At 42.3% G+C, this 25,647-nt stretch overlaps 2 protein-coding genes across 2 annotated transcripts; one reads left to right on the top strand and one right to left on the bottom strand.

Moving 5' to 3' along the window:
* The first annotated feature begins 1 nt into the window (after position 1).
* Positions 2–1,487, top strand: LOC6591647 (hexokinase type 1). Its single transcript, XM_002016824.2, has one exon. The coding sequence runs from the start codon at positions 3–5 to the stop codon at positions 1,401–1,403; it is 1,401 nt and encodes a 466-aa protein (XP_002016860.1). The 5' UTR covers position 2; the 3' UTR covers positions 1,404–1,487.
* An 802-nt stretch (positions 1,488–2,289) lies between these two features.
* On the bottom strand, positions 2,290–11,579 carry LOC6591648 (helix-loop-helix protein delilah). Its single transcript, XM_026989822.1, has 2 exons — positions 10,563–11,579; positions 2,290–3,591 (listed from the first exon to the last, which is right to left on the bottom strand). The coding sequence occupies exon 2, from the start codon at positions 3,589–3,591 to the stop codon at positions 2,344–2,346; it is 1,248 nt and encodes a 415-aa protein (XP_026845623.1). The 5' UTR covers positions 10,563–11,579; the 3' UTR covers positions 2,290–2,343.
* Between the last annotated feature and the right edge of the window lie 14,068 nt (positions 11,580–25,647).

A 25,647-nucleotide genomic window follows, 5' to 3' on the forward strand; every position in this document is an offset into this window, starting at 1 on the left:
AAATGGCCGGCCCTATATTTAAGCCAGAGGTGGACTTTCCAGAGGTTTACAAGCTATGCCAGATGTTTGTGCCCAGCGAGAATGATCTGGTAAAGGTAAGGGACACCATGGATCGCGAGATGACGGCCGGGTTGAGCAAGGAGGGCCACGATCGCTCCTCTGTGCCGTGCTACTTGAGCTACGTGCAGGACCTGCCATCGGGACGTGAGCGTGGCCGCTTCCTGGCCTTGGAGATGATGCCCACCAACTGCCGGATCATGCTGGTGAGATTCAGCAGCGAGAAGGACGTGTACATGAGCTCCAAGTGCGTGATCATACCACACTCTATAGCTGCCGCCAAGGGCACAGAACTTTTCAACTTTCTGGCGTCCAACATAGCGACTTTCGTGAAGGACAAGAAGGTCGACAAGGAGAACCTACCGATGGGCATTGCCTTTGCCTTTTCGCTGAATAAGCTGGCCCTGGACGTGGGAATATTGATCGCTTGGACGAAGGAGTTCGGGGCCACGGGAGCCATCGGCAAGGATGTGGTCCAGCTGTTGCGCGACGCCTTGGCCAAGTTCCCCGAGATAATGGTCAACATCTTGGGCATTATCAATGTGGCCATAGGATCCCTCCTGGCGCTCTGCTGGACGCAGCCGGATACGCGGATCGGCCTAAACATGGGCAACATCACCAACTCCTGCTACGTGGAGGACGTCGATAACTGCCACATGTACACGGGCACTAATAACAAGAGCATAATGATCGTCAACACTGACTGGGCCCACTTTGGGGATGGCGGTCAGCTCGACTTTGTACGAAACGAATTCGACAAGACACTGGACGAGTCATCCACGAATCCCGGCCATCGCATCTACGAAAAGTTCAGCGGTGCCCTCTTCATAAGCGAGCTTGTTCGTATGGTCATAGTGCGTCTGATGCGGAATGGGACCATCTTCGAAGGGCAGACGCTCGATTTAATCGGCAACCAGTGGAGGATGGATATGTCCTCAGTCTTCGATCTCGACTCGGATCCGCCTGGCGTCTACACTAAAGCCCAGGAGGTAATGGAGAAATACCGCATTCGCCACTGCAAGGAGCGCGACCTGGCCGCCGTGCGCTACATCAGCAACATTATCCTCAGCCGTGCGGCCATGATGCTCTCCTCGGGCGTCGCCTGTCTGATCAACCGCATGAAGATCGCCCAAATCTCCATTTCCGTTGACGGCGGCATCTACCGCCTCAACCCCACATTCCAAACGGTGATCAACAAGTACACTCTCCAACTCACCGACCCCCGCTACAAATTCGAATACGTCGTCAACCAGGACAGCTGCGGAGTGGGGGCCGCCATCATGGCCGGCTTGGCCCACGCCGATAAGTACCGTGGCGAATCAAAGATATTTGAATTGGATTTCTAAGCTAAATTGATTTCATTAATAATTGTTTATACTTAATTGCTGTGTGAATTTTACCGTTTATTGTATTCAATGGAACATAACAAATATTTGCTGTTGGACTCGCTGTGTGTTTTATTGTCGACAGCATTTAATTGCTGACAGGAAATTAAATTATGCATACAAAAATTTTGCGATGGTGGATTCATTTTAGTAAATGGGAAGATAATAGCAGAAACATCAGGAACAAATTCCATTTCATATGGGCGCACGGGTTACTGGTATTCCCTTTCTCTTTCGGGCGATCCTTCGCCTTGGACCTCGGCTCCGCTGCGTACTCGGTTTCGTATGTTCCAGGCAGAGGAGGTCCCCAGAATCCAACAACAACATACACAGTATTGTGTTGAGAGATTTTGGATCATAATCTCATGTGTAGTCTCTCTGAAATTACCTGCAACTTTAACGGTTTCGATCTTATATAGTTATTATATAGATATATCTAGGAAAAATCCAATCCAATCATAATAAAAGGCAATTGATTTCGTTGAGCTTTTGTCATGGGACAACACTTGGTGCTTTATTTACATACACGATAACGAGAAATGCTTCACAAAGAGAGAAATGCTTCTTGGTTCATTAAATTTAGTGGTCGAACGATCGGTGTGGTATGGTATGGTATGGTATGGTATGGTGCGGTCATGTATAGATAGATGTGTGGGCCTGTCTGTTCTCCCTATCTATAGGGCATACAAAATGTGCAGATCTTTCTATCTAGCTGTTCTTGTTGTGTTTAACTTAAGGCTGCTTTTCTATGACACAATGAATTCCGCGCCGAATGATCGCATGGCTAAATGGCTAACAGTGAAATCACTTTAACAACTAGGTTTAGGCTTAAAACGAGAGTGTAACAGGGGCCCCACCGAGTGACAGTACGAGGCGGCACTTAACACGGATCCGGGCCGCGTCACGTGAGAAACATGTCGGAGAAGTCGCCGGGCAACAAATCCCCGAAGGGATAGCAGCCGTCCAGCGTGGCCAGGGAACTGATGCAGGCCGACGGCTGTTGGTCGCTGGCAAAGTCGAATGAGTCCGTGGAGCGATCTGCATCCAGCAGACGTAGGCTGAGCTCCACATCCGGCTTATCCAGGCAGCCGGGCATGGGCATGTCACCACGACACGGAAGAATGGACTCTCCGTTGGTCAGAAGACTCTCATAGCTGGGACTCAGACAGTGCAGGGACTCACCATCAGACTCCAGGAGCAGGGTGTCCAGGTCGCTGAGTCCCTGCAGACCCATTAGGTTCCCATCGGGCTCCAGTCCGGGACTGCTGTTACTGCGGTGACTGCTGCTGCGGTGGCTGATGTTGGAGGCGGAGGACGAGAGTGAGGCGTAGGCAGAGCTGGGCGAGCAGGCAGCGCCGGCACTGGATCCCGGCGAGCCTATCGACGAGGCGGCATAGCAGGACTCCCCCGAACTGCCGGAAGCACACATCGGAGTCGTTGTCATCGTCTGTGTGGGCGTGGGATGTTTTTCCTTGGCCTGCTTCTGTGTCTGGCGTTTGCTGGCGGCCGTGGACTTTTTGCTGCCAGCAGATCCCGCCTTGGACTTGGCTGGTTTCTTAGCCGCTGGTACTGGCATCTCCACTTCCAGCTCTGGCTCGGAATCCACGGTGACCAGGGCCTCACGATTGGCGCTCTCTTCCAGACACTCGCCAATGAACTCGCTCTCGTAGCTGGGATCCTCGATGGCGTCGCTCAGCATCTTTATGTACTTCATGGCCAGGCGCAGGGTGGTGATCTTGGTCAGCTTCTCACTGGCATTAGCCGCAACCTCCCCGGTTATGGCCTGCGGTACACTGTGCCGCAGCGTCTCGAAAGCCGTGTTGATCTCCCGCATCCGTGTCCGCTCGCGAGCATTGGCCGTCTTCCGGCGATACTTGCTCAGGGGCGGTGCTTTCGTCTTGGCCTTGTTGGTGGAGGAGTTCTTCTTTGGCCTGCTCGCTGCTGGTTCAAGGCTCTCCAGCTCGAGGTCGAGGTCTGGCAGCTCCTGCTCCGCTTCATCGGACGCACATCGCTTCTGTCGCTTCTGGCGCAGGGAATATTTCTCACCACGGGCACTGGCCGCCTTCCGCTTGCGCGAATCCTTTTTCGCGGGACTGCTGTCCATGTTTAGGTCGGCGTAGTTATGCAGCTCGTACGTGTTCGACTTCATCTGAAAAGTGGAAATGAAGAGAACAGACGTTAGTTCAGAGTTTGGCTCAACCCATTCCATCCCCCAGCGGCAATCAGCCAGGGCAATTAACAATTTTGTTTTAAATTGTCTCCCCAAAGAAGCCAAAAAAAGAACAGACCAAAGAAGAGCATAGAAGATAGAGCTTGGGCATGGGCATGGGCATATGTGGGTCTCGGAGATGGATGTGCCCAATGGAGCGTAACGAAATTCGTGGCGGAACCCACCACCCGCGGTAGCTTCCGTAAACGGCTCTCAAAAATTGGCTTCAATGAACTGAAGTCGATTCTTGTGACTTTTGAGTAGTGTGTGCTTCCGCCGTAAAACATAAAACCCACTGAAGCCGAAAAAACGCATCTAGACAAAAAAACCCATAAATACAATTTATTTCTTCTGCCTCCACTTTTGAGAATTCGAATCTCGCAATGGAACACACAAAAATCAAACTAAAATTGATCTCATTGATCATCGTATTGCGCAATTAATGGGGCCACTGTTCTTTTACCAAGTACTCCGCAATATGATGACATCCAAAATGAAAGACCAGATTCAATAGAATGTTGTTTCGGCAGGTTTGCTCCATCAGGAGTATCTTGGGGACTATCTAGCTTTAAGATAAGCGGTATATAAGAAAATTTTACTGACTCTTTCCAGCAAGAAATCTAAAAAACCAAAAAAAATATAAGAGCAGTTGTAAGTGGATTGTTTCAATAGAAACGACACAAAATACACGATCGAGGGGCGCTGCTGCATGACGCGGTCGCATACATGCAGGAATGTTAAATGTTAGACTAGTACTAATTACGATAGAGGTATGCTTAATCGTTTAGGAAGAGGAAATTAATTAAATGTAAATATAGAGAGGGAATGGTGAAGGGAATTATAATCCTACCATAAGACTCTAAACGGTTCCTGCAAGGAGTAATTTGATCTATGAAGTGGAAGGGATAACGGTATACAATTTTTTGAGAGTATATATTATATAAATTATATTATATTATATTATATTAAGAGTATATATATTTGTGGTGTTAGAAACGGATGTATTAGCTGTTCAAAGACTGATTATGATGACGCTTAAAAACTTCATGGATACCCAGAGATTATATATCTCCCCCAGGGGATAGTATATTTCCCCCCAGGGGATAATGTATTTCCCCCCAGGGGATAATGTATTTCCCCCCAGGGGATAGTATACTTCCCCCGATTCATGTCATGAGTATCATCCCGAAATTGGTATGCAACCCATGGCCAAGGGCAGCAGGGGTTTCCCTCTATGTACTCTATTACAATGTTGACGAACGTTTTGAGAAAGTTTTCAGTGTGTCTGTGTGTGTGGTAGGGAAAAAGTTCAGTTTATGGTTTCCCTTTGTTTCTTTGCGGTAGGTCAACTATACCAAAAATATTTTCCAGCGCTTTTCACTCACTTTTCCTCTAGGAGAGTCTCTAGGGAATGTATACGCGAGTTGTTTGTGGTTTCTGTGGTGGTTGCAATGGAGAGGATACATGAGGGGAAATGCAACAAGACAAAACAGTAACAGTTAATGAATGCATTTTAATGCAAGAATTAAGTTACATGAGAATGTAACACGAAGCCAACACAACGTCATCACAACAGTCCCAACACGAACAGTAACAACAACATTTCCACCTCCCATACAGAATGATTGAAATGTTTTCTGCACCGATGCCAACGCCCTTGCATTGTGCCTTGGCCTCATAAAATCGCAAACGGCCCCCGGGTCTCGCATGCAGAGGTGTAAACCTGAGCAGATATACAGATTGATTGCAGTCTAAGTTGATCTAAGGAGAGCAGGCGATCGCAGTCACTCTACGACTCCACGTTGTTGGTCTGTCTATCTGTCTGTCAGGCTTCACTTAAATGGTCAATTTAGTGCAGATTGTCCAAAATTGGCTATAGACGATTCTTGTTGCTTGTAGGCCCGGCCCGGCCCGGCCCGGCCCGGCCCGTACCGGCCTGGCCTGGCCTGGTTGACACTTGCTGCATAGCTGTGACCATTCAAAGATGTTGGTCTTGGCTTGGCCTAAACAAGTTATGGGGCGTTTTTGCTGTGCGCGCTCTCGCTGTTGCACTTTTCTTCATTCACCGTTAACGTGTGTGCCTCACAGTGCCTCACATCCAGCGTTGCACAGCGAAATGTTGCTCTGGGGGGGAGTTATGTCAATAGTTTTCCAATGTACAATACTTAGCCATTCAGATTACATTTCCCTGCCCCACAAAACGTTGCAACGTTTCAACACGTGAAAAGCTTTTCACTTTGTTTACGTGTCGGGGATTTTCTGCTGGGGTTTCGCCTCTGATTTGAGTTTATAATTAATTTTCGCCACGCGATCCATAGGAATGGAAATGCTTAAAGACCCTAAGGAAAAGAAGCATCAAAGTAGAGAACTACATATGCGCACCTGCGGTATGCTCTACGCTTAGCATACATTATATTGTTAAATATATTTATGATGATGATGGTTTTCCATGATAGAATCAATTTAAAGCTATTCGAACCCACAGAAACTAGTACAACGGGCGGGCCACATAAGCCACACTTTTTAAATGGAAATCTCAAACGATCAATGATGGCGGTCATCGATAGCCCTCTACTAAAAATATTAATGATCATTGGATGGAAATAAATTAAACCACAGATTTACAATCAGAATGTTTCTGTATTTTTTGAGTGCTTTCCAAAATGCAACATTTAATGAATGATATTTGGGCTCTCAGTTATAGTAATTTCTTTATTATAGATGAAGAAGTAGTTGTAGTTTTTAACACTTATGGAACACAATTTGTAGTTTATTTTTGGCAGAAAATTAGTTTAAAATGTACGAATATTAAATAAGTGATATTTATTAGAAGTGTTTCTTATTAATATATTTTTTAACAACAAAGGGGCTTATAAGTTGAGCACCCGTCATTCGATTTCCCATTGATTTGGTTTGGTCAAAACTAATATAATTTTCGTTCTTATTATGATTAAAGTTGTGTATTATCATATTACGAAATATTCAGTTCTCTTTTATGTACTTTTTGTTCTTTTTCATTTTGCTATAATAAAAGTTTTCCAACTTATTTAATGCACACATTCGGTACTCGGAATGTTTAGTAATTCTTTTGGACAAGCACTTCCTGGCATAATCAAATGTACCCTGCCCCACTCCGGCCAGATAGAGTAGCGCCAAAAGTTTGCGACATGCAACAAACAAGCTGCAATTAAGTGCACAACACAGAAAAATGCTCACCTTCTTCAGCGTGGGGCGGCGGCAGGCAACGTAGCCCTGGCACCGCCTTCTCTCAACTCATTTCCATTCCAGGCAATGGAAAACGACGTGAAAATTACCGAGTTCCGTGTGCTCAAAGGGCAGGGCAATCGCAGAGAGCGGTCTGTTGGCCGGACAGAAGGCAACAAATTGCATGCGATTAAGAGTATTCGCGGCTAATAAACGTTTGTTCAACAAACAGCAACAAGCGGCTCTACTGATTCGTGGGGCTTGGCCCAGGATCCGGGATATAGGATGTTCCGGACGGAAGGAGTGCAGGAAATGAATGCAGGAGGGGGGGAATGGGCATAGAAGTAGGCTTGCCTTTCTCTCTGTTTTCTCTTGATTGGAAAATTTGTTGCGCATTTTTCGATAACGGTAAAGGGGGTGGGGCGGTGAGGACGGGGAGGAGGTATGTGGCGTCGGCTTCTGCTTAAGTTTTCAATTACACGCCCGGCACAATGCACCAATTGAAATGCACAGACAACAAACATAGAACAGTTCCTCTTCCCATGACTCTCTGCCACATCGCCCATGCCCCACGCTCCATTCTGCATTCTCCCCCCTCCCTCTCTCTCCCTTTCTCTCTCTTATCGTTTACATTGCCACATACCAACAACGAGGTAGACAAAAGGCGAGCCGTGCGCGCGGCGAGGCGTGAAGGGGTTGCGTCTAGGGCGCAGGGGGATTCGGGGGAGGAGACGATGCAATGTAGGAGCCGTGGGTGGAGCGGTCTGTTTCACATGCTGTTGTGTTTTGTTGTTGTTGTTAATACCCTGTCAGAGGGTATTATGATGAGGCATCACGTATATCTATCTACTCGATAAATGAAGGCTCGAATTCGATAGAGAAATTTTGCGTAAATTTATTGAATGCCGTTGATTTGCTGCATAAATTTGCCATAAGTGAACAGACATGATTCTTTACCCTTGTGATTGCGAACTGTTCTGATTGTAGAACTGTGGTATAAATCGAAATAGTCTTACATCCCTAAAAAGATAATACGTCTAAGATTCCTAAGATGATGACCCTAAAAATAGCCCAAGAATTGAACAAAGTGTTGGAAAAGCCTGTAGTTTCGCTGTTTAAATTATAGCTACCATAGGTATTTTCGATCTGAAAGGGTATCAAAAGTTTGGGGCCTCTTGTGTGTTAGTTTTCATTTTTTTTTTTTTGGTAGTTGGATGAGCAGCGGGAGAGCTGGGAAGGCCTAGTCAGAGTGCACTTGAAACTACCAGCAAATGGATCTCTCCTCTTTCCTACTACCCGCGCCGCGCCGCTCCGCTCCGCCCCACCCTGTCTGCCCTTCACTTTTTGGTTCGGTTGCAGTCGCTGCATTTTTAGGTGTAGCCATTAAATTTAGAACTTTTTCTGCACGCTTGTCTGCTCTCCCCAGGAGGGGAGGGGGAGGGAGTAATGAAGGGAGTGCTGCACGGGCTGGGGAAGAGTGGCGTGGCGTGGCGTGATACGGGGCAGTCGGGTGCGGTTAAACGGAAAATGAAGCGTCTGCTGCTTGAGCCAGTAAAAACTGAACCACACGAGCGAATGATAGCCCGAGGGAAGGCCAAGAAGTTTTTATGTCTCTGATAAGAGCCTGGGGTAAAGGTCGGCATCTGCCTTGGGATGTATTTTAAGAGCCTTGGAAACCAGAAAAAGGATTTCCAGACGATTAAATCAATGAAATGGGATCGCATAGAACATGTTCGACCAATGAACATCTTCTTCACGATAGTTTTTAGAGTGTCTTATTACCTTGTTTCACTTCTGATCCCTTTTTCCCATTACAATACCAAATAAATGTATACCAATTAGTCAATCAGCAGTTATTCCTGCTGAGTGTTCAATTATTTCCCACACACATACAATTCGGAAACCAATCGATCGCCCCTCGAGAATGATCTGGCCATAGTAGAATCTCTGACTCAGATTGTCCCTGTATCTGTCCGTGTCTATGGCATGAAGCATGGGTATTTTTTTTCGTCTATATCTTTTGTTGTTGTTGTTTTGTGGCACAGCTCTAAAATTAGTTTTTATTGTATGCAACTTGAATTTTCTTTCTCTATTTTGTGCCTTCTATTTTTTTCCTTTTCGATTTGTGATTCTTAATTTGCTTTTTGTGGAAAAGCGTCAAAATCTTTCATTTGCTTTTGGCCATGCTGTTGTTGCAGCTGGTTGATGTTGTTTGTGTTCTTTTTGTTGTTGTTGCCTGTTGTCTCGTGCTGTTGCCAGTTGCACGTTGCCGCCCCTCCCCCCCGGTGCTGCTCTCGGGGTCCGTCTTTGTCTCGTGTGTCTGCTACCGTTGGCAGCTATTATTTTTAGCCGGCCTGTGGCAAGTTCTTATACTTTTTTCCGTTTTCTCTTTTTTGCATCTTTTATTTTCTTTTATTTTGTTTGATTTTTGTTTTATTTCTATTTGGTTTGTATTTTCTTTTTTTATGCTGTTGATTTGTTGCCATTGGCTTGGCTGTTTGGCTCAAATGAATTTGTTTGATTTTCCATTTACGTTGAGTTTGTTTATTAAAATTGGCACACACTGCGTATGTGTGATGTATGAAGTTCGTGTGCTTTACAGTCTCGGATTGTCCCTTCCTCTCTCTCTCTATATATCTGTGTGCTTTTGTGGGGGGTTTCTGTTACCCAGCGGCTTTGATTTGCTTGGGTCTTTGACAGGTCTTTCGTTTCTGGCATTTGCCTTTGGCTAATTTTTTGTGTGTTTTTGTACTGGTGCTATTATTGTTTTTCTAGAGGGGCATTTTTAAAAGAGGGACAGGGGCTGGGGGACACACTGTTGTTCCCACTTTGACTGAGATTTGGGTCAGGGGAACACAGAATTATCTGACTCAAAATTTTATGGACAGGGCGGGAAAAAACAAAATAATAAAATGGTCTATAACGGATTTGGAATGATTCATTTAATAGAATTTGATGTACATTTTTGGTGGGCTTAAAGAAAATAAACCCATCAAAGATTGATGATTTGATACATTAATAATACATGGAATATTTAAGTACTTTGATTTAGATATGAGGAATGTCTACAGGAAAAAAGATTCCACTTCAATGGTTGTCTAGAGTTACATACAGAAGATAAACGTTTTAATGAGTATGCCAAATATTATTTTATGGCACATTGATTAAATATGTTTAAATTAATATTTGCTTAACATTTTATTTATATCTTCCGGCTTGTATCGGGTTACATTTAGGGAGTCTCTAAAAGGTTGGTGTATCTCTTCAGCCTTCGTTGATTGAACATTCACAACTTTGTTTACACATTAATTTAAATTCCCATTCCGTATTTCACACTCACCCCAAAACAGAGATCCAACAAAGCTGGAACCTTTCAAATCAGTTGACAACTTGCTGTCGTCACAGTCCCCCTCTTCCCCCAACACCTAAGTCCTCTCTCTCTCTCCACCAACCACCAGATGTCTTCCATTTCAACACCTTGGACAAGTAAATGTTTCAGTCTCCAAAAAGTTCTGTTCTGTCCCAAGCCCAACGCCACCCCTCTCTCTCTGATGATAGGCCAAAGGAATGCTTTTTGTCTATTTTTATTGGGGCAACAACAAGAGATGAAGGAATTTTTGATGAGTATTCCAATATTGCTCTCTACCTTATAGCGTATAGGTACACATATGTATAATATGTTTGATCTATGGAGATGGTATATTTACCTTTTTGATTTCATAAATCCAACAATGTCTCTGCTGCCGTGTGTGGTTGTTGCTTAATTTGAATTTAGATGATGCTTTCGGGGTGGTGGCTCCACTCTGATTAAGATTTGTCGATGATTTTATTTTAATTTTCGGTTCATTAAAGCGCGTTCCAGAAGTATGCGAAATTAAGATTCCGACGGCGCGTCCGTTAATTAGTCACCAAAAACCGAACTTATTTTGATCTTTTTGCTATTTTAATTTGTTTTGAATTAAAATTGTTAGCTCATGCATAAATTTGGCATTTTTAACACAACAAAAAATTTGCTTTTATTCAAGATTTATTTTTTTGATCATTTCCTCGAAGTTTGGACCGAAACTCGTTTTTTAGTATTTTTTGTATTAAATTAACTTTAAGTCAAATTTGTTTGTGCGCGAGATTCAATTATTGATAAGAACTTTTTGTTTGTTTTTTTTTTGGTTTTTTTTTGTTGTTATTTTGAGTACGATCTTTCATGCAGGAAAAGCCTCGAAGAATCGTTTTTCCAAAACGTGCGAGCCGCGTGTGTCGGCAGCGGTACTGGCTCTGTTGTGTGTGTGTGTTTGCGTGTGCGTGAGGCCGGCTGCTAAAAATATCTATGAGTACGCGCCGCGCTGTGTATCTTTAGAGCAGCATCTGTAGTTGTATCTGTATCTGTATCCAATAACTCGACAAAAATACACGGCCAACGGCTCGTCGTCGCTTGGAGAAAATGCTGCTCGTCGCTGCCTGCGTCCGCTTGCTGCGCTTGTCCGCTGTGCACTGAGCAGACAGGCGAGATCTGAGATCTGAGACCACAGATCGTTGATCGTCAATGTCGTCCACCATGCAGTATGCTATGTGATGTGTGTGGGGATACCACACTTGGCTCTGACTCCGTTAGCCAAGCCAGCGCGAGACCTATTCTGACGGGGCGGCCCACACAATCGCTGGACGAGCGCTGGATGGATGGGTGGACGCTGGATGGGGGCTGGGTTCGAGCCGGCGGCGGCACTTGTCTGGAGCGCTGAGCGTGCGGTGCGCTATTGGAACGATCAATGAATGAAATGCCGCATTAAAAGGCAGGCCAGAGGAGCTCACGTATCTGGCGGATACACCGATACACAGATACACTCGTACAGATTTGGGGGAGGGGGCGGGTCGCCTCGCTGAGCGACCAATAAACCGAGAAACCCACTGGCGCTCCGCACACACAACACAACGCCAACACAAAACGTCATTGAAAGCCGCCACAGAGAAGCGAAGAGAAACCAGTTCTCTCGCGGGAGAGAACGGCGACTGTGTCTCTCCCCAAAATGTGTGGGTGCCTTTTGCGTTGGCCGGATCAGGTCTCAGTGGGTCTCGCTTGGTCTTCTCCATCTCTCTCTAGTCTCTGCCTCTGGTACACTCTTGAGTGGTTTCCCATTCAAATTTTCGATTTCGTTTCGAGTCGAGTCGAGTCGAGTCAATTTTGGCTCTGTCTGTCGGCTCTCCTGAGATTTGTTCCGAACGAGCATGATCTAATATCGCCAGGCAGTTATTTATTTAAATTTATTGCTAATTTTTTATGCTGCTGCTGCTGCAGCAGCGTTTGACATTCATTTGTACAAGTCAAACAGTGTCGGAGCGGAGCTCACTTGACAATACTTAAAAATGTTTGTTCATCTTTCATTGAGATCGGTATCGGCTTTGCATTCGCTTGATTGGAGGAAACTCCATTTCCAGAGCTGAACTTTTGAGTGCAGAGGCTACAAAAGATATTCATGATGGATATTTATCTAGATTATATTCGAATTGGAAACGAATTATGATGCATGGAGAATCAAAGTTCAAGGAAATTACTCTATTTGGGTGTTAATCTATAAGGCTATGTGGGATGATATGGTGCTAAAGCTAAATACAGCTATTTTCCGACACCAGCAAAATATTTTTAAATGTTAAGATATGTTTTAACACAGAAGTTGTCTTCTTTCTTTTTTAAGGTATGTTCTAGTAAATGAAATCAAATGACATCATTTTAGCATTTCTTTAAACTATTTTCCGCTTTTTAGATAATTCAGATTAATTAAAATTATTATATTTATTTTTGGTGCCTTGAGAAAGATTATATCATATTTGTGTAGTCCATAATATACGGCCAAGAATATAGTTGCCGCGGTCTTCTTATTTTTAATACAGCTATTATTTGAAATACTTTGACAATAAGACCTTGAAAATTGAAAGTGGTTCCCATAAGTCAAAAAATCTGTAGCTCAAATTTCATTAATGCGAAAATAAAGTCTATTGGGGACTTACTTATAGCATCTAACATTATTCCATGACTTAGATTCTTCCCTTACAATCCTGATTTTATCGTTTGCTTTTAAATTAAATTCATTATTTATGTGAATCCATTATGCACATAAACATGTATTCTTCTTTCATTAAGGTGAAGATCATTGCAGAAATGGTAATTTAATCTTCAATTAAATGTGAATTGAAAAAAATAAATGCTAGAACTTGTATTCCATTCAATAAACTAAGGAATGTGTCACTTATCAGTAGATCAATGAATTAACTAATTTGCTAATCGAATGGTCTCTTAACTCAAGTTAAAAATTAGCTTAACCATTTTTCCCCTACACAATCCATAAGTTCTTTTCTAAATTATGAAATAAAATTATGAAATAATTTCCTTAAATTTGTTTTAAAGAGATCTGTATATATTTCCTTATTACAATTATCTCAGAATATATTCGTGGAATAGACCTTCGGGTTATCTTTATCCATCAGTTAGACCATCAAATATGTTAAGATTGTTGTACGAACGAGAACTATTCTACAAACATGAGGAAGGTATTAGATATCAAAATATTTGTTTACGTGACATGGAAAATGCCTTGAGGATGACCAAAGACTTACAATATTTGCATAAAAAGAGATAATGAAAATTCCTTACAACTGATATGGTATATAAAAAAGATTTATTTATTACTATTTCATCATTTATACATGATTCACACTTTGTACTACATTTGATTAATATTATTCAGATTTTTTGTAATTTATTCTAATTCGTTTCGATCAATTTCCGTCCCGCGATCGTCCCTCTTTGGGTGTGTGGGCCTCTCCGGTTATTCTCGCTTCGTTTCGTTTCGATTTGCTTCTAATTTCAAATCGCTAAGCCGATTTCAAAGTCACACTTGATCTGTTGGCACTTGATTTTTTCATTTTTTTTTTTTTGTTATGAAACAATTGTGTGTTTATAGTCATTTATTTCTGTATGGTTTTTATGCATATTGTTGCTTCACAAATAATTATAATTAACTGACAACAGGCAAATAATTGCAAAAATTGCAAAATGGCTTTGCTCCTGCGGGCGAAACGAGTTGATTTCTCTGTGGATATGACGACATATTTCTGTTCGGCTTAAAGCTCGGTTTTTGAGCTTGCTCCGATATACTCATATGAGTGCTGCTGTAGATAGATTGCTTCCAGCCATAGACCGATCGACTGAAAGACTGAGAGACTGACTGACTGCCTGACGATTAATTTATCTTTTGGCTTCTGTCCCGTAGGTTGATTGTCTTCGAGTTCGTCATCGTTTGTCGTGTTTTGTTCTTGAGCAAATAAATCATGATGACAACAGTTAAATTTGATTATAATTTTTCCCTCGAACAGCATACATTTTTCATGGCACAAGGTCGCCAGAGACACAAGTCGGACACGGGCATGGGCACGGACGCGGACGGACAAAGAGAGTGGAAAAGTAACGCATGCAACATTAATTTGATTTGCGTGCGAAGTGGCGCGGTCCCAAATGATCTAAAAATTGTATATTATATATACATACATATACATATCTCTTTAACTGGATAATATATATATTTAGATGTTAGTACGTACAAATTGGCCAATAGTGTTGTGTTTGTTTCGCTGACAGCTTAATCTGCAGCCCCATGACGACTCCCAAGACAAGAACATGAATAAGCGAGCCATAATTAAAAAAACAAACGTCACATTTGAATTTTTGCTTTATGATCAAGCTATGGTCATCTACGAATGGACACAGTCGGGGCTAAGAGGGATTACCAGTAGTATTACGGAAGAGGGGAAAAGTTGTGCTGAATGTAGTGAAAAGTTTATAGCAAAGAATTTAGAGTACTCTCATTCAAATAAATATGTATTCAAAGATTTCTATTAAAAAACGTAAAATCTTCCAGAATGTTAATGGTACTAATTACCGGAAATAACCCTTTTGATTATATTTGTTAAAATTGTTGTTGTATAAAATACCCCAATTCAAGTACCCATCCCTATCGAAAAGCCCCTTCTACACCCATGTCGGGGGCAATTGCTTATGCAAATGTTCTAAGTTTTCAACTTTGGCTCTGGCTTTTAATTGCCAGCTTCGGAAATCACATTTGCCTTAATATGGTCACAAAGCTCGATGCCAGCCAAGTCCAAGTCCAAACCATAAGCTGCTCCACCACCATTCTCCCGCGCTCTCTCTCTATCTCTTAACTCTTAACTGATTCGGATACAGACGGATAGCCGGAGATCCCGCTTAGGAGGTAGGTCTCTGAGACGTGTCTGCAACCATTTATGGGTGTCGCTTGGGAAAGCGGTGAGAAAGCAACAGATACTCTCTCAGATGGCTAATTGTGAGCATCTCGCATCGAACTCCGGCCAGGCAGGCTTCTGAGTTGTGTCTTGGCCAGGTTTTGTTGCCGGTGCTGTTGCTGTTTCTGGTTGGTTTCTCGGTTGTTGGCTTGAGTCTGTCTCCCAGAGTGTGAGTGGGTGTCAATGAGTGGGCGTCGACCGGGGCTTGAGTCAACGTTGATTTTGTTTTATATTTCACGTAAATTTATTATTACAAATATCGTTGTTGCCGCTTTCAAGCGGAAATACACTCGACTTGGCCGCGGCCCACGCTCTCCCATGGCCATAACCACCTGCACTTTGCGAGCGCCCTGTCTCCTCAGATCTGTGTTTTATTCGATCTTTGGTGTTATTTATTTTTATTTTTTGGGGAAGTGGAAGCTGGACGGAGCCAACTATTACGAGTGGAATTGGACAGAGCGGAAATGCCAAACGATTAAGTTGTTGTTTCTCTGCTGGGTCTCAGATTCAGTTTCTATTTTCTGTTTCGTTTCGTTTCTTTACTTTTATATGTATATCTCTATTTTGTTGTATAATTAATTTTGTACGTATTTTGATACTTGTCATTTGCATAAGTGAGGGACAGCGTGGGTGTGAGGCATACATATGAATCAGTCGTTAAGTTTATGAATGGCATAGTAAAGATACTTTGTATCTTTGAGCCTCAGATACGGGGCAACGTTGCCAGTTTTCATAAGGGTGCACACAATGGGTAATTAACCGATATTTGTGTGGAGATTTTTTAAATTTATAATATTCATTGACTCTGAATATATTGACTTTAAAAATGAACGAATATAAACGTACCAAAAAATAAATTAAACAGCTCAGATCTGTTAAGAAATTAACTATAAGATTATATATTAAATTACAGATTTATCTATAACATATTCTATAAATAAATAAATAGATCACATATACAGAACATATATTGAGTCAAAGTTGAAGGTTTCTACCACTTTTAATGTTTCTTTAACTTTGCTTTAACTTTCTTATGGTATGGTTATATTTTTAATTAACATTTTTTAGTGATTAAGAAAGTATTAATCACCACTTTCCAGCCAATTCCTAGTCAATATCAGTTGATCTCTGATTAGGATTGGAACTCTTTCTCAAATGGGATCCTGACATGCAAATCCATGTCTCACATAAAATCCCACTCTCTCGAGACATAACAAGGCTAGCTTTAAGGTAAATTGTTGGTCTGCTCGGATCAATCAGCGCTTGTTAGCCAAGGAAAGCGGTGAGCAGAGACTATGGCTAACATCTTAACAGCCAAAGTTAATCGTGTGTAAAGAATAATGAATATGTCGGGCCATTGACAAGGCTCAACAAATCATAGGAAGGCGAAAAGTGAAACTGAAAAAAGTCAAAGCACCACCAAATGGCAGCCAGCCACCAAAGATCGTGGCTAATCGTGAGCAATGCTGATGGTGTTTTTGGTGTCCGTGGTGGTGGTGGTGGTGGTGTTTGCTGCTGCTCAGTGAAACGTGATTTTGTGTTTTTTTTGTTGTTTGGCCCCCGTCAATCAGCCATTTAAGTCATTTAGCATTATGTATCACTCGTTGCGGTGCTGCCAATTGTAATCTGCCACGGCAACAAAACAAAGCAGGTCTGTCGTCATTGTCTGCCTGTCTCTGCCTGTCTGCCTGTCGGCCTGTCTGCGTGTCGGTCTGTCTTTCTCTGTCTTTCGCTTGGCTGTTATTTTTATTAATTTTGTTTCAATTAATTTCGCTACAAATTGTCAACAAAATCGAAACCGCAGACAAACAGATACACAGATACAACACACTGGCACACACTGACAGAATCCCCATCCTCCCCATGCGAACCAGCAAAACCTCAATAAGCGCAGCTGAGCTAATAACCAATGCAAATCTCCCTGGACAGTAACATGAGCAACAGTAACGGACATTCTACATGACAGGGTGACGTGCACCAGAGAGGATGGGGAGATGGAGCTGTATCCACTGATCCATCTAATGGTTGACTGTTGGCGGCATTAACCCATCATCAGGCAGGGGAATTGGCCGAGGTCCGGCCGAGGCACATCACAGGGCGAGACGTATAAATATTGATTTTGAGTCAGTTGTGTGTACGGAGGGGTAGGGTTGGTGGATCAGCCTGTGGTTCATCTTACCTAACCCACAGCCAACCACTCGACCCACTACCGAGTGTAACCGCCATCCTGTCCGAGTGCCAATTATAAAAGGCCCCCCCCCTCAAAACGCGAAGAGAGTGAATAAATGTGTATGGCAGCCGACAGTCGGGTCGGGCAATAATTTCAACAACATGTCAATGCTGATGCTCATCAAAGTGATTTCTGTTTCAGAGACTGCTCGGGGTTCCAATGTATCCACAGAGGGGATACATCCCCCGAGCGTTGACAAAACGCCAACGCATCGAGACATTTCTCATCACCGATTGGTTTCGCCCCGACATTAAATATACACATGTACAAACATATGAGTATATACTCCTATGCGACTGCACATATAGGTATAAATATCTGTGTGATGTGTGTTATATGTGGGTGCGTGTCTGTTTTTATAAATAAGTGGGCTCAAATAAAGAGGTAAGTGTGTGCTTTCGAGGGTGGCAGGTGAGTTGATTATTTTCTTTTTATTATTATTTGGGTTACCTCTGGGCACGGGCTATAAATTTTGATATATTTAGCGGTCCCCGCATTGGGGCCATATGTCATCATCTACATGTTTTACTGCGTCCGCAATGTGAGGGGGAAAATAATAATGCAGCAGCTCTGAAGGGATTAACTAAAGTAATACTACACAATTGTGTTCATTTTTTGTTCTGTAAAGCTTTGGATGGATTATAAGCCGCTTTGCATAATGGGCGGACTTTAGCTCGTAGTAGATCAATCAATATTAAAAATAATACAAATATCATGCAATTTTGAGATAAAATGAGGATTATATTACGAATAAAAAATTGAAAATACTTTAAATCCATGTATAGAAAACTTTTTGTTCGATGACTGAATCATAGCCCAAATGGATAAATCTAGAAATGTTCTCTTTTAATTGGTTTTTACACAGTAAACATTTCAATATAATTCCGAATTATAACGAATGTAATATGTATGAATTGTTGATTTATTTTAAGCCCACATTTATCAAATATTTTCAAAGATTTTGTGTGAAAATGAAATTTACGAATTTAAATATTTTCCTTAACTTATTTCATTCGTTTTATTGAATTATTTAAACTGCATCTCAATCGATGCTCCCAATAGATAATATCAATCAAGTTTCAGAAAATATTCAAAAATCATAAACCAACAAAATAAATTTGCTTTAATTAAATAAAAGCATTTGGTGTGGGAGAAGGTGGGATTGTGGCTAAATGAATGACAGAGTGAATATTATTTCAAAGCGAAGAAGTTCATAGTTGTGTTAAGGAAAGTGAGCAATTGTAGAGCGCATCCTTTAGGTCATTGAGTTTTTCTTTTGTAGATTTGTAGGATGTACTGCGCGTTCCAGAATGTAGACGTTTTTGAATAGAATTTCTTGTAAAATCAAACGTATCAAGTTTACATTTTTGAAACTGCAATCGCAATTGATCAATTGCCGGAGATACGCATTAAAGTGCTTGGCATAAAACGCTCAGCATTCTTGATTAATTGGCCAGCCTTTGATGTGGGGTGTTACGCACATTAAAATTCAATCAAAATACATACAAAAAATAAACACTTTAAATATCTCTTAAAGTATTATTATGACAGAGTTTATTTTTAGGCGAATAGAGCATCGACGTGCTGCACGAACAGCGCCTTGGGTTGCCGGCTCTAATTGCAAATAATAAGCCTCAATTGGCGTTGGCCAAAAACAGTGGATGGCCATCCACAGTCCCAGTCACAGTCACACTCAGACTCGGAGTCTGTGCTTCGTGGAGTGGGACTGGCCTACGCACACGGCCATAGCATCGTGTAGTATAGGAAAATGCCAACCCACCGAAACACAATAAAAGCGCGTTTCAATTTCAAATTGATTGCCAGTCGGCTATTATTATTATTTGCTATACTCTTGCCAGTATTCTGGGTATTCCGATTTTAATGAGGAAGATATTTATAATATTATAACTGAAAGCCATGAACACATCGGGAGACCTTTCTTCAGTTGTCAGAGCTATTATCGGTTAAAGATAATCAAAAGATAATCATAAGAACGATAAGAAACCTGGGAGCCATGTTAAATCAGAAGATCTTATCCTATAGCTGCCATAGGGAAGGAGTGCAGGGTATCTTCGACATCGGCCCCGAAGATAGCCTTAATTTCTTGTTATTTTATTGTTATATGGTTTTTATTTTTTCATTTCTTTTTCCTCAGTACTTGTTGTTGGTGTCATTTGGCTTTTGGTGCTAAATACTCGTGCGAATTTTTGTGCTTTTGGAGGCCACCAACGTTTGCTTGGCTCTGAGCTGGAATCCGAGTCTTGGTTTTGGGTCTTTGGCTTGGCGCCACCCCCACAAAAACACAACAGAAATAAATATAAAAATGTATACTTGGTATTTGTTTTTTATGCTTTCACGTTGGCATTGCCATTGGCGAGGTAAGACACAGAGAGCCAGACACAGACACAGGCGTTGCCTCACTCGAAACATAAATAAACTGATTTCGGGAATATCGTGGGATGGCGGGGGAGATAATACGAGTACCACTCGCAAGAGTACTGGCTTGTTTGCCAACCCAAAAGAGTTGCCAATGGCAATTACATTTTGGCTCTCTTGTTCACCAAGAATATATAAGTGGCAATCACTCGATTGTAATAATATTGTTTCCATTGCATACCCAAAGGTCTCTTGCTGGTATATCTCATGGGAGACATGATTTATTATTTGGTCAAGGTATGGTTGCTCGAGGGAAAATATTTGTTTGGTTTGTTGGATAAAAGTTTTAAATTTAAATAAATTATCGTTCACTTAAATATTTTAAGCTTTTAGGGATTTTCCAATGAAACAATTGAAATTATTTGAAGGAACTGTTAACTCTACGTTTTTTCCAATTACCTTTCAGGTAATATATTCCCCATTTTGCATAAGATCTGGCTTCTTCTGGAACTGTTTGTGTAGCTGGTAGCAATGGCGAAATTACTTTCAAATCATTCTTCTGTGCATATGCTTCATTCAGTGATATTTATGTACCTCGGAATCGGACAACCTTGCCACTTAAGTCAACACAGTCTACAGTGGTCTACATCTTTCTACTAGCAAGATATCTATAATTCTTTTCAGCATCCTTGGCGATTTCCCAGACTTTTCCATTGTGCGGATGACAGGTTTTGTGTGTGTTTTTGGGAAAGATTTCCATTGCATACAATTGCCTGGGCCTGGGGCAACACTTTCCCACAAGCGCAGATTGAATCGAATGAATCAAAGCTGCTCATTTTGGAGTGTAGTTCTTACTGCCTTGTAGTCGTCATAGTCATAGCCGTTGTAGTCGAATGTTTGTTGGCAGGCTGTTGGCTGTTGGCTGTTGGCTGCTGGCTGCTGGACCGCTGTACCCTTTCCTAATATGGCCGGCGGCAACGGCGGAGGCACACACTTGTACACTTGTTTCGTGTAAGCGAGATTGTGCCGTGTGTGTGTCGCTTGTGCAACACATCCAATTGGAAATGAAAAACTCTGACCTACTAATCACCGAGCCAAAAAGCCAATAAGAGTCAGCAACGAAAGACAACGGCAACAGCAAAAGCAACAACGAAACAAGTGCCACCAACCAGAGACAGCATATAGCATATAGGCAACAGCAACAGAAACAGCAACAGCAACGACATTGTCGATGTCTGTCCGAGACTACAACATCAGCCGACAGCCCAAGAAAAATCAAAAGATGGACAATAACTTTAAACCAGTTCCAAATGGCGAAGCCTTGTTGCCAATTTTCGTACTCCATTCGTTCGTGTACTCGTACTCCGAGAACCGTTCGCACAAGTCCGGAGTGCACACAATTTGTTTCGAATTTGATAATGTGAGGCCATTTGGGTTTGAGCCCACAGGTTGCCGCCGGCCCAATTGACATTTCATGCCGTATTAAGAAAGACAGCCGGGACAGACAGTCGGGGAGCCTGGGAGACAGTCGGACGAAAAACAGACAGGCGGCAATTTGCGCCATTTGCTTTGTCGCATTTTATTTTACTTCACTTTTCACTAAAAATTATCATGTTCCGAATGGATATCGAAAACAAAAACAAACGACTAAAGGATACCTACAATATGATCTGTTTGTCACAGAAAACCGATCAAATAGTTGCTCTTAAAACAGCTTTTAATGATTCTCTGTAATTTTATTAAATATTATTTTCATCAATAGCTAATCAACTCAAACCTGATGTTTTTGTGTTGCCACATATTATAATCTTTTAGAGTTTTTATCCAGTTTTTATCAAGCATACAGCTTTTCCACTATTTCTTATATTTGACACATATTACTCCACGAATTCAACATACCCTTGCACTTTATGAGTATATCCACTGAAAATAGCGCACAAGGACATTCGCGCATGCGCCCCCAGACGGCGCCAAGCAACTGAACAACCAAAAAGACAGACAGCCAAGAGACAGCGAATCAGCCAACGTAGCGGCGTCGTCGTCACCGATTTCTGGCTAAATTGATGATGATGATGATGACGACTACGGTGGCCAGACTGGTGGTGCTCGGGGTGTGTGGGGGCGGTAGGGGCGTTGCAGATTATCACGGTTTTTGTTTTGTTTGAGCTCTGGTTTGTGGCATATAAATTTCAATTGCTCGCATTTAACAACAATTTAAAGCAAATTAAATTTCTGTTTTGGTCGATTATTGCCTGCTGATAGGCGAGGCTCGAACGGGCCTCCCTCCGTGTCCCGTGCCAGGGCTCCAATGAACTCATAGCACCATCTATCGGCAGCTCTGTCATGTGCATATAAAGTAATTTTCTGGTACATTAGGTTTCGCCTTCCATTTGGACTCTGTGCTCTGTGGCGCTGCATAAGTTGAAAAAATTGAGCAAATCTTTGGCTGGCATTCAATAGCGGTTGAACAAGCCGAATGGAGGATACCCTACACACAGTATTCGGATTTTAATTAGCTTCGGTTTGACTATGGGAGAGATCTCTCGGTACCAAGAATCATATTATCCTCCTAATAAGTATACAAAGCTAATAGTAGATACATATGTACATACATATGTATGTATTAGGAAGTGCGCTGTGTGCGTGTCGTTTTAAATAGATAAAATATTTACCATATCGTCAGATTTGAGCAGATTATCCAGAACTATTTAATATCCTATATTTTTTATAAAATCTGCACAATCTTCAGAAATCTTCTAAAATTCAAAGAAATTCCCTACGCCTCACTAATCTTTACCAACGCTATCGGTTTGTCATATTGCTCGCCCCCAGATAGAGCTACAATTAAAAGAAATTATTATAGATTTGTTTTGAGAACTTACTGGTGCTGCTGTTGGGTCTCTTCGTTGGCTTCTTTAGCTTCTTAGGCTGCCAAGTAAAGCGCCCACCATTTCGAGGCGCTGCTGCTGCGACTGCCACTGCCCACATCCAATGCTCCACTTAGACGCGCTCCATTGTTTCCGCATTCGATTAAAAATGATAAATGCCTGGCTGCACTCAAGTGAAAATAAGAAAATACAGAAAAATATCCAGAGAGAAGAGAAAAGCCCCACAAGCTGGTCTGCTTGGCCTGCTTGACTGCCTTGGCCATTGCCTTCGTCTGGCTTATTTTCTTGACCATTTTTAATGTCTCGTTTATGCGCGCTGATAATTCAAATGCTGCCGGGCTCTGGGCCCTGTCTTGGAGTAATTATTTGATTAATTTTATTGCTTGCTCAGTGTGTGTGCGTGTGCTTCTGGATATGTGCGAGTCTCGAGGATGGCGGTTAAATATATCGTTTATGCTTTTATTAAATTGCACGTATTAATTAACCCTGGAGCAGGGGGACGGGAGGCGCGAGACTCAAAGCCAAAGCAAAGTCAAAGCAAATGCCTGAAATAGACATTATCGGATGGCCCCATCCCCATCCACATCCTCATCCCCGTCCTCATCCGATTTCTCACACTCCATAGATGTTTGGCTTCTAGGGCCCTGCGGCCATTTTCATTTCAATTAATTGCCCCAGCGTAGAAATTAGCGTTCTCCATGATTGCTTGTAATTATTGATTATATGGCGCACATAAATCTATGCCAATTGAATGGCCGCCAGGTAAGCTAATCCACTCACTTAAATCGCAATACCTTCCGATTATCCAGAGCCATTATCCCCGATGCAGACTAAATTGGCCGTGATATGCACAAGTGCCAGCACCTCAGCCATTGACCACCCACTGGAATTGGCCAGTCCCAGTGCTCGGGTATGACAACATTTCAATTTTACAAATATTTGCTGGTGTCCCCTTTGTCTCCGGCCAAAACCCCAACATCTCCAACCCGACAACTGGCCAAGACAGCCACAAAATGGGCCAAAGTGGCTCTACGACGCAGTGGCCCCAGGGAGTTGGGTTGTGTCTGAGGTCATGGGCTGTGGTTGGATGGTCCTACTTTGATATGACAGGCAACAGAGAGAGAGAGGGAGACAGAGAAAGAGAAAGAGAGGGAGGTGATGACAACGAGTGACTTTAATGAAGATTGGCGGATAGGGTAGATTGATTGACAGGAACTTTAAAAACATTTCATTTTGATTTTTATTATGCATAGCATAATATTGCACATACTATTTTAGATACACGTCAATTCAGACGGAAAAGATTTATTTGAATTGAATCGACTTAACTTACAACTTCTAAACTTAAGGAAATAAGATTTGGACATCCGGACAGTACACTGAGAGAAAAATGGCAAAGTAAAACGAAATATACCCTTGTTTAACTAAATATCTCTATATTACATACAAAAGTTTTGGGTTGTCGTCCCATATTTTACTCATATCACAGCGAGAGCAAAGCGAATGAGCCGGGAAATATTTGTATTTTAAGCATGAAATATGTTTATTTTTGTATATTAAATATTTTCATACTACTTTTAAAATATAAGTGAAAATAATTTTTTTCAATTTCCACTATCAATGCAAACATATTCGTATGAATATTTAAATCAAAGTAAAGCTATTCGATTCTCAAGGTTTTTTTGTACTTGGTGTATTCTAATTTTTCAGATAAGAATATCTTATTTTGCAGGACTCCACATATGGGGTTAATCTGATTAAAACAGCCATCAATGAAATCGAATTCCCTTGGGCAATATTTGAAACCTACATATATTTACACCTTCTCTGTGCGAAGAGCTGCTATTTATCCTTAAAATAGTTTAGGAATATTCCATTTACCCGCCACACCGACACACTCATTTATCTCTATAGGTTCTCCTTCAACTCTCCTTCTTTCAGCACTTCTGTACTTGGACTCTCCCACTTATTTGCCACACACTCTTATACAATGCATTGAAAAATGACTTAATTTCACTTCACAACAACCTCGGACGATGACCAGTAACGTGCCCCATTGTTGCGGCTCATGCCCGAAGGAGCCAGTCAGTCGGTCAGTAGGCGTTCGCACTGCACTGCACTGGAGTGGAGTGGAGTGGACTTGGACTAATAAACATAAGGAGTAAACAAGTCCATATACGGTCAAGTCGGTCAGCAGTATCTTTTTCTGTCTTCCACGCGGCAGTTCGGGCATCATTGTGGTTGGAGTTGGGCAGTGGGTTTTTTTTCGTCACTTATGCATTTTTCATGGGACGATCCCGACGACGATCTCCCGACTTCTCGGAGTTGAATTGGAGTGACAGGCGGCGCAGGCGCGGGTGCATTGCAAATTGTCAAACCGTTATGTGATGGGGGATTCGGATTCAGAGAAAGTCCAAAGCGTTGGCGGCGTTGCGATTTATTGTGAAATATTGAAATTACCCAAGTTCCTCCAATACGAGCGAGTGAGAAAATGAGCAATGCGCCAGTTGCATCTGCATTTTATGCCAAAAACCAAATCGCAAAAAAGGAAAACCAAACCAAACCCAAAGTCCCTCTGCGGTTATCGCCATGACAGATGTCAATCTTCTGATGAAGGGGGCCCACAACGAGAAAGTTTTTTCGTTTAATTGTGGCGGAGATTCAATTAGCGGGACAAGTGATTTTATAGCGCCCTCATCATCGACTCGGCTCCTTAAATTAGCCTCCAAATGTGGCCACAGGTAAAAGTCTTACTTTCCGCTGGTGTTGGCCCAGAAATTAAACGGCCATAAATGGCCCCGCGGACAATTACTTTATTTGTGCACTCAATTTATGCTGATTTATGGCACAGACAGACAGCACAATGCAGATGCAACCCATTGCATCCATCCCCCAATGTTAATTGCACTAAAATGCAGATTTTCCATATACATTTGAGGTCCAGTTTCGGGGGCCAGACCTTGGCTGCCGTTTTGACTGCCGACCGGCAAA

This window comes from Drosophila persimilis, unplaced genomic scaffold, assembly GCF_003286085.1.
Source record: "Drosophila persimilis strain 14011-0111.01,24,50 unplaced genomic scaffold, DperRS2 tig00000000-arrow-pilon, whole genome shotgun sequence".
Taxonomy (NCBI): Eukaryota; Metazoa; Arthropoda; class Insecta; order Diptera; family Drosophilidae; genus Drosophila; species Drosophila persimilis.

Bases quoted from the DNA above. Each gene is read 5' to 3' on its own strand.
- LOC6591647 (XM_002016824.2), top strand. From the start codon at position 3: ATGGCCGGCCCTATATTTAAGCCAGAGGTGGACTTTCCAGAGGTTTAC.
- LOC6591648 (XM_026989822.1), bottom strand. From the start codon at position 3,591: ATGAAGTCGAACACGTACGAGCTGCATAACTACGCCGACCTAAACATG.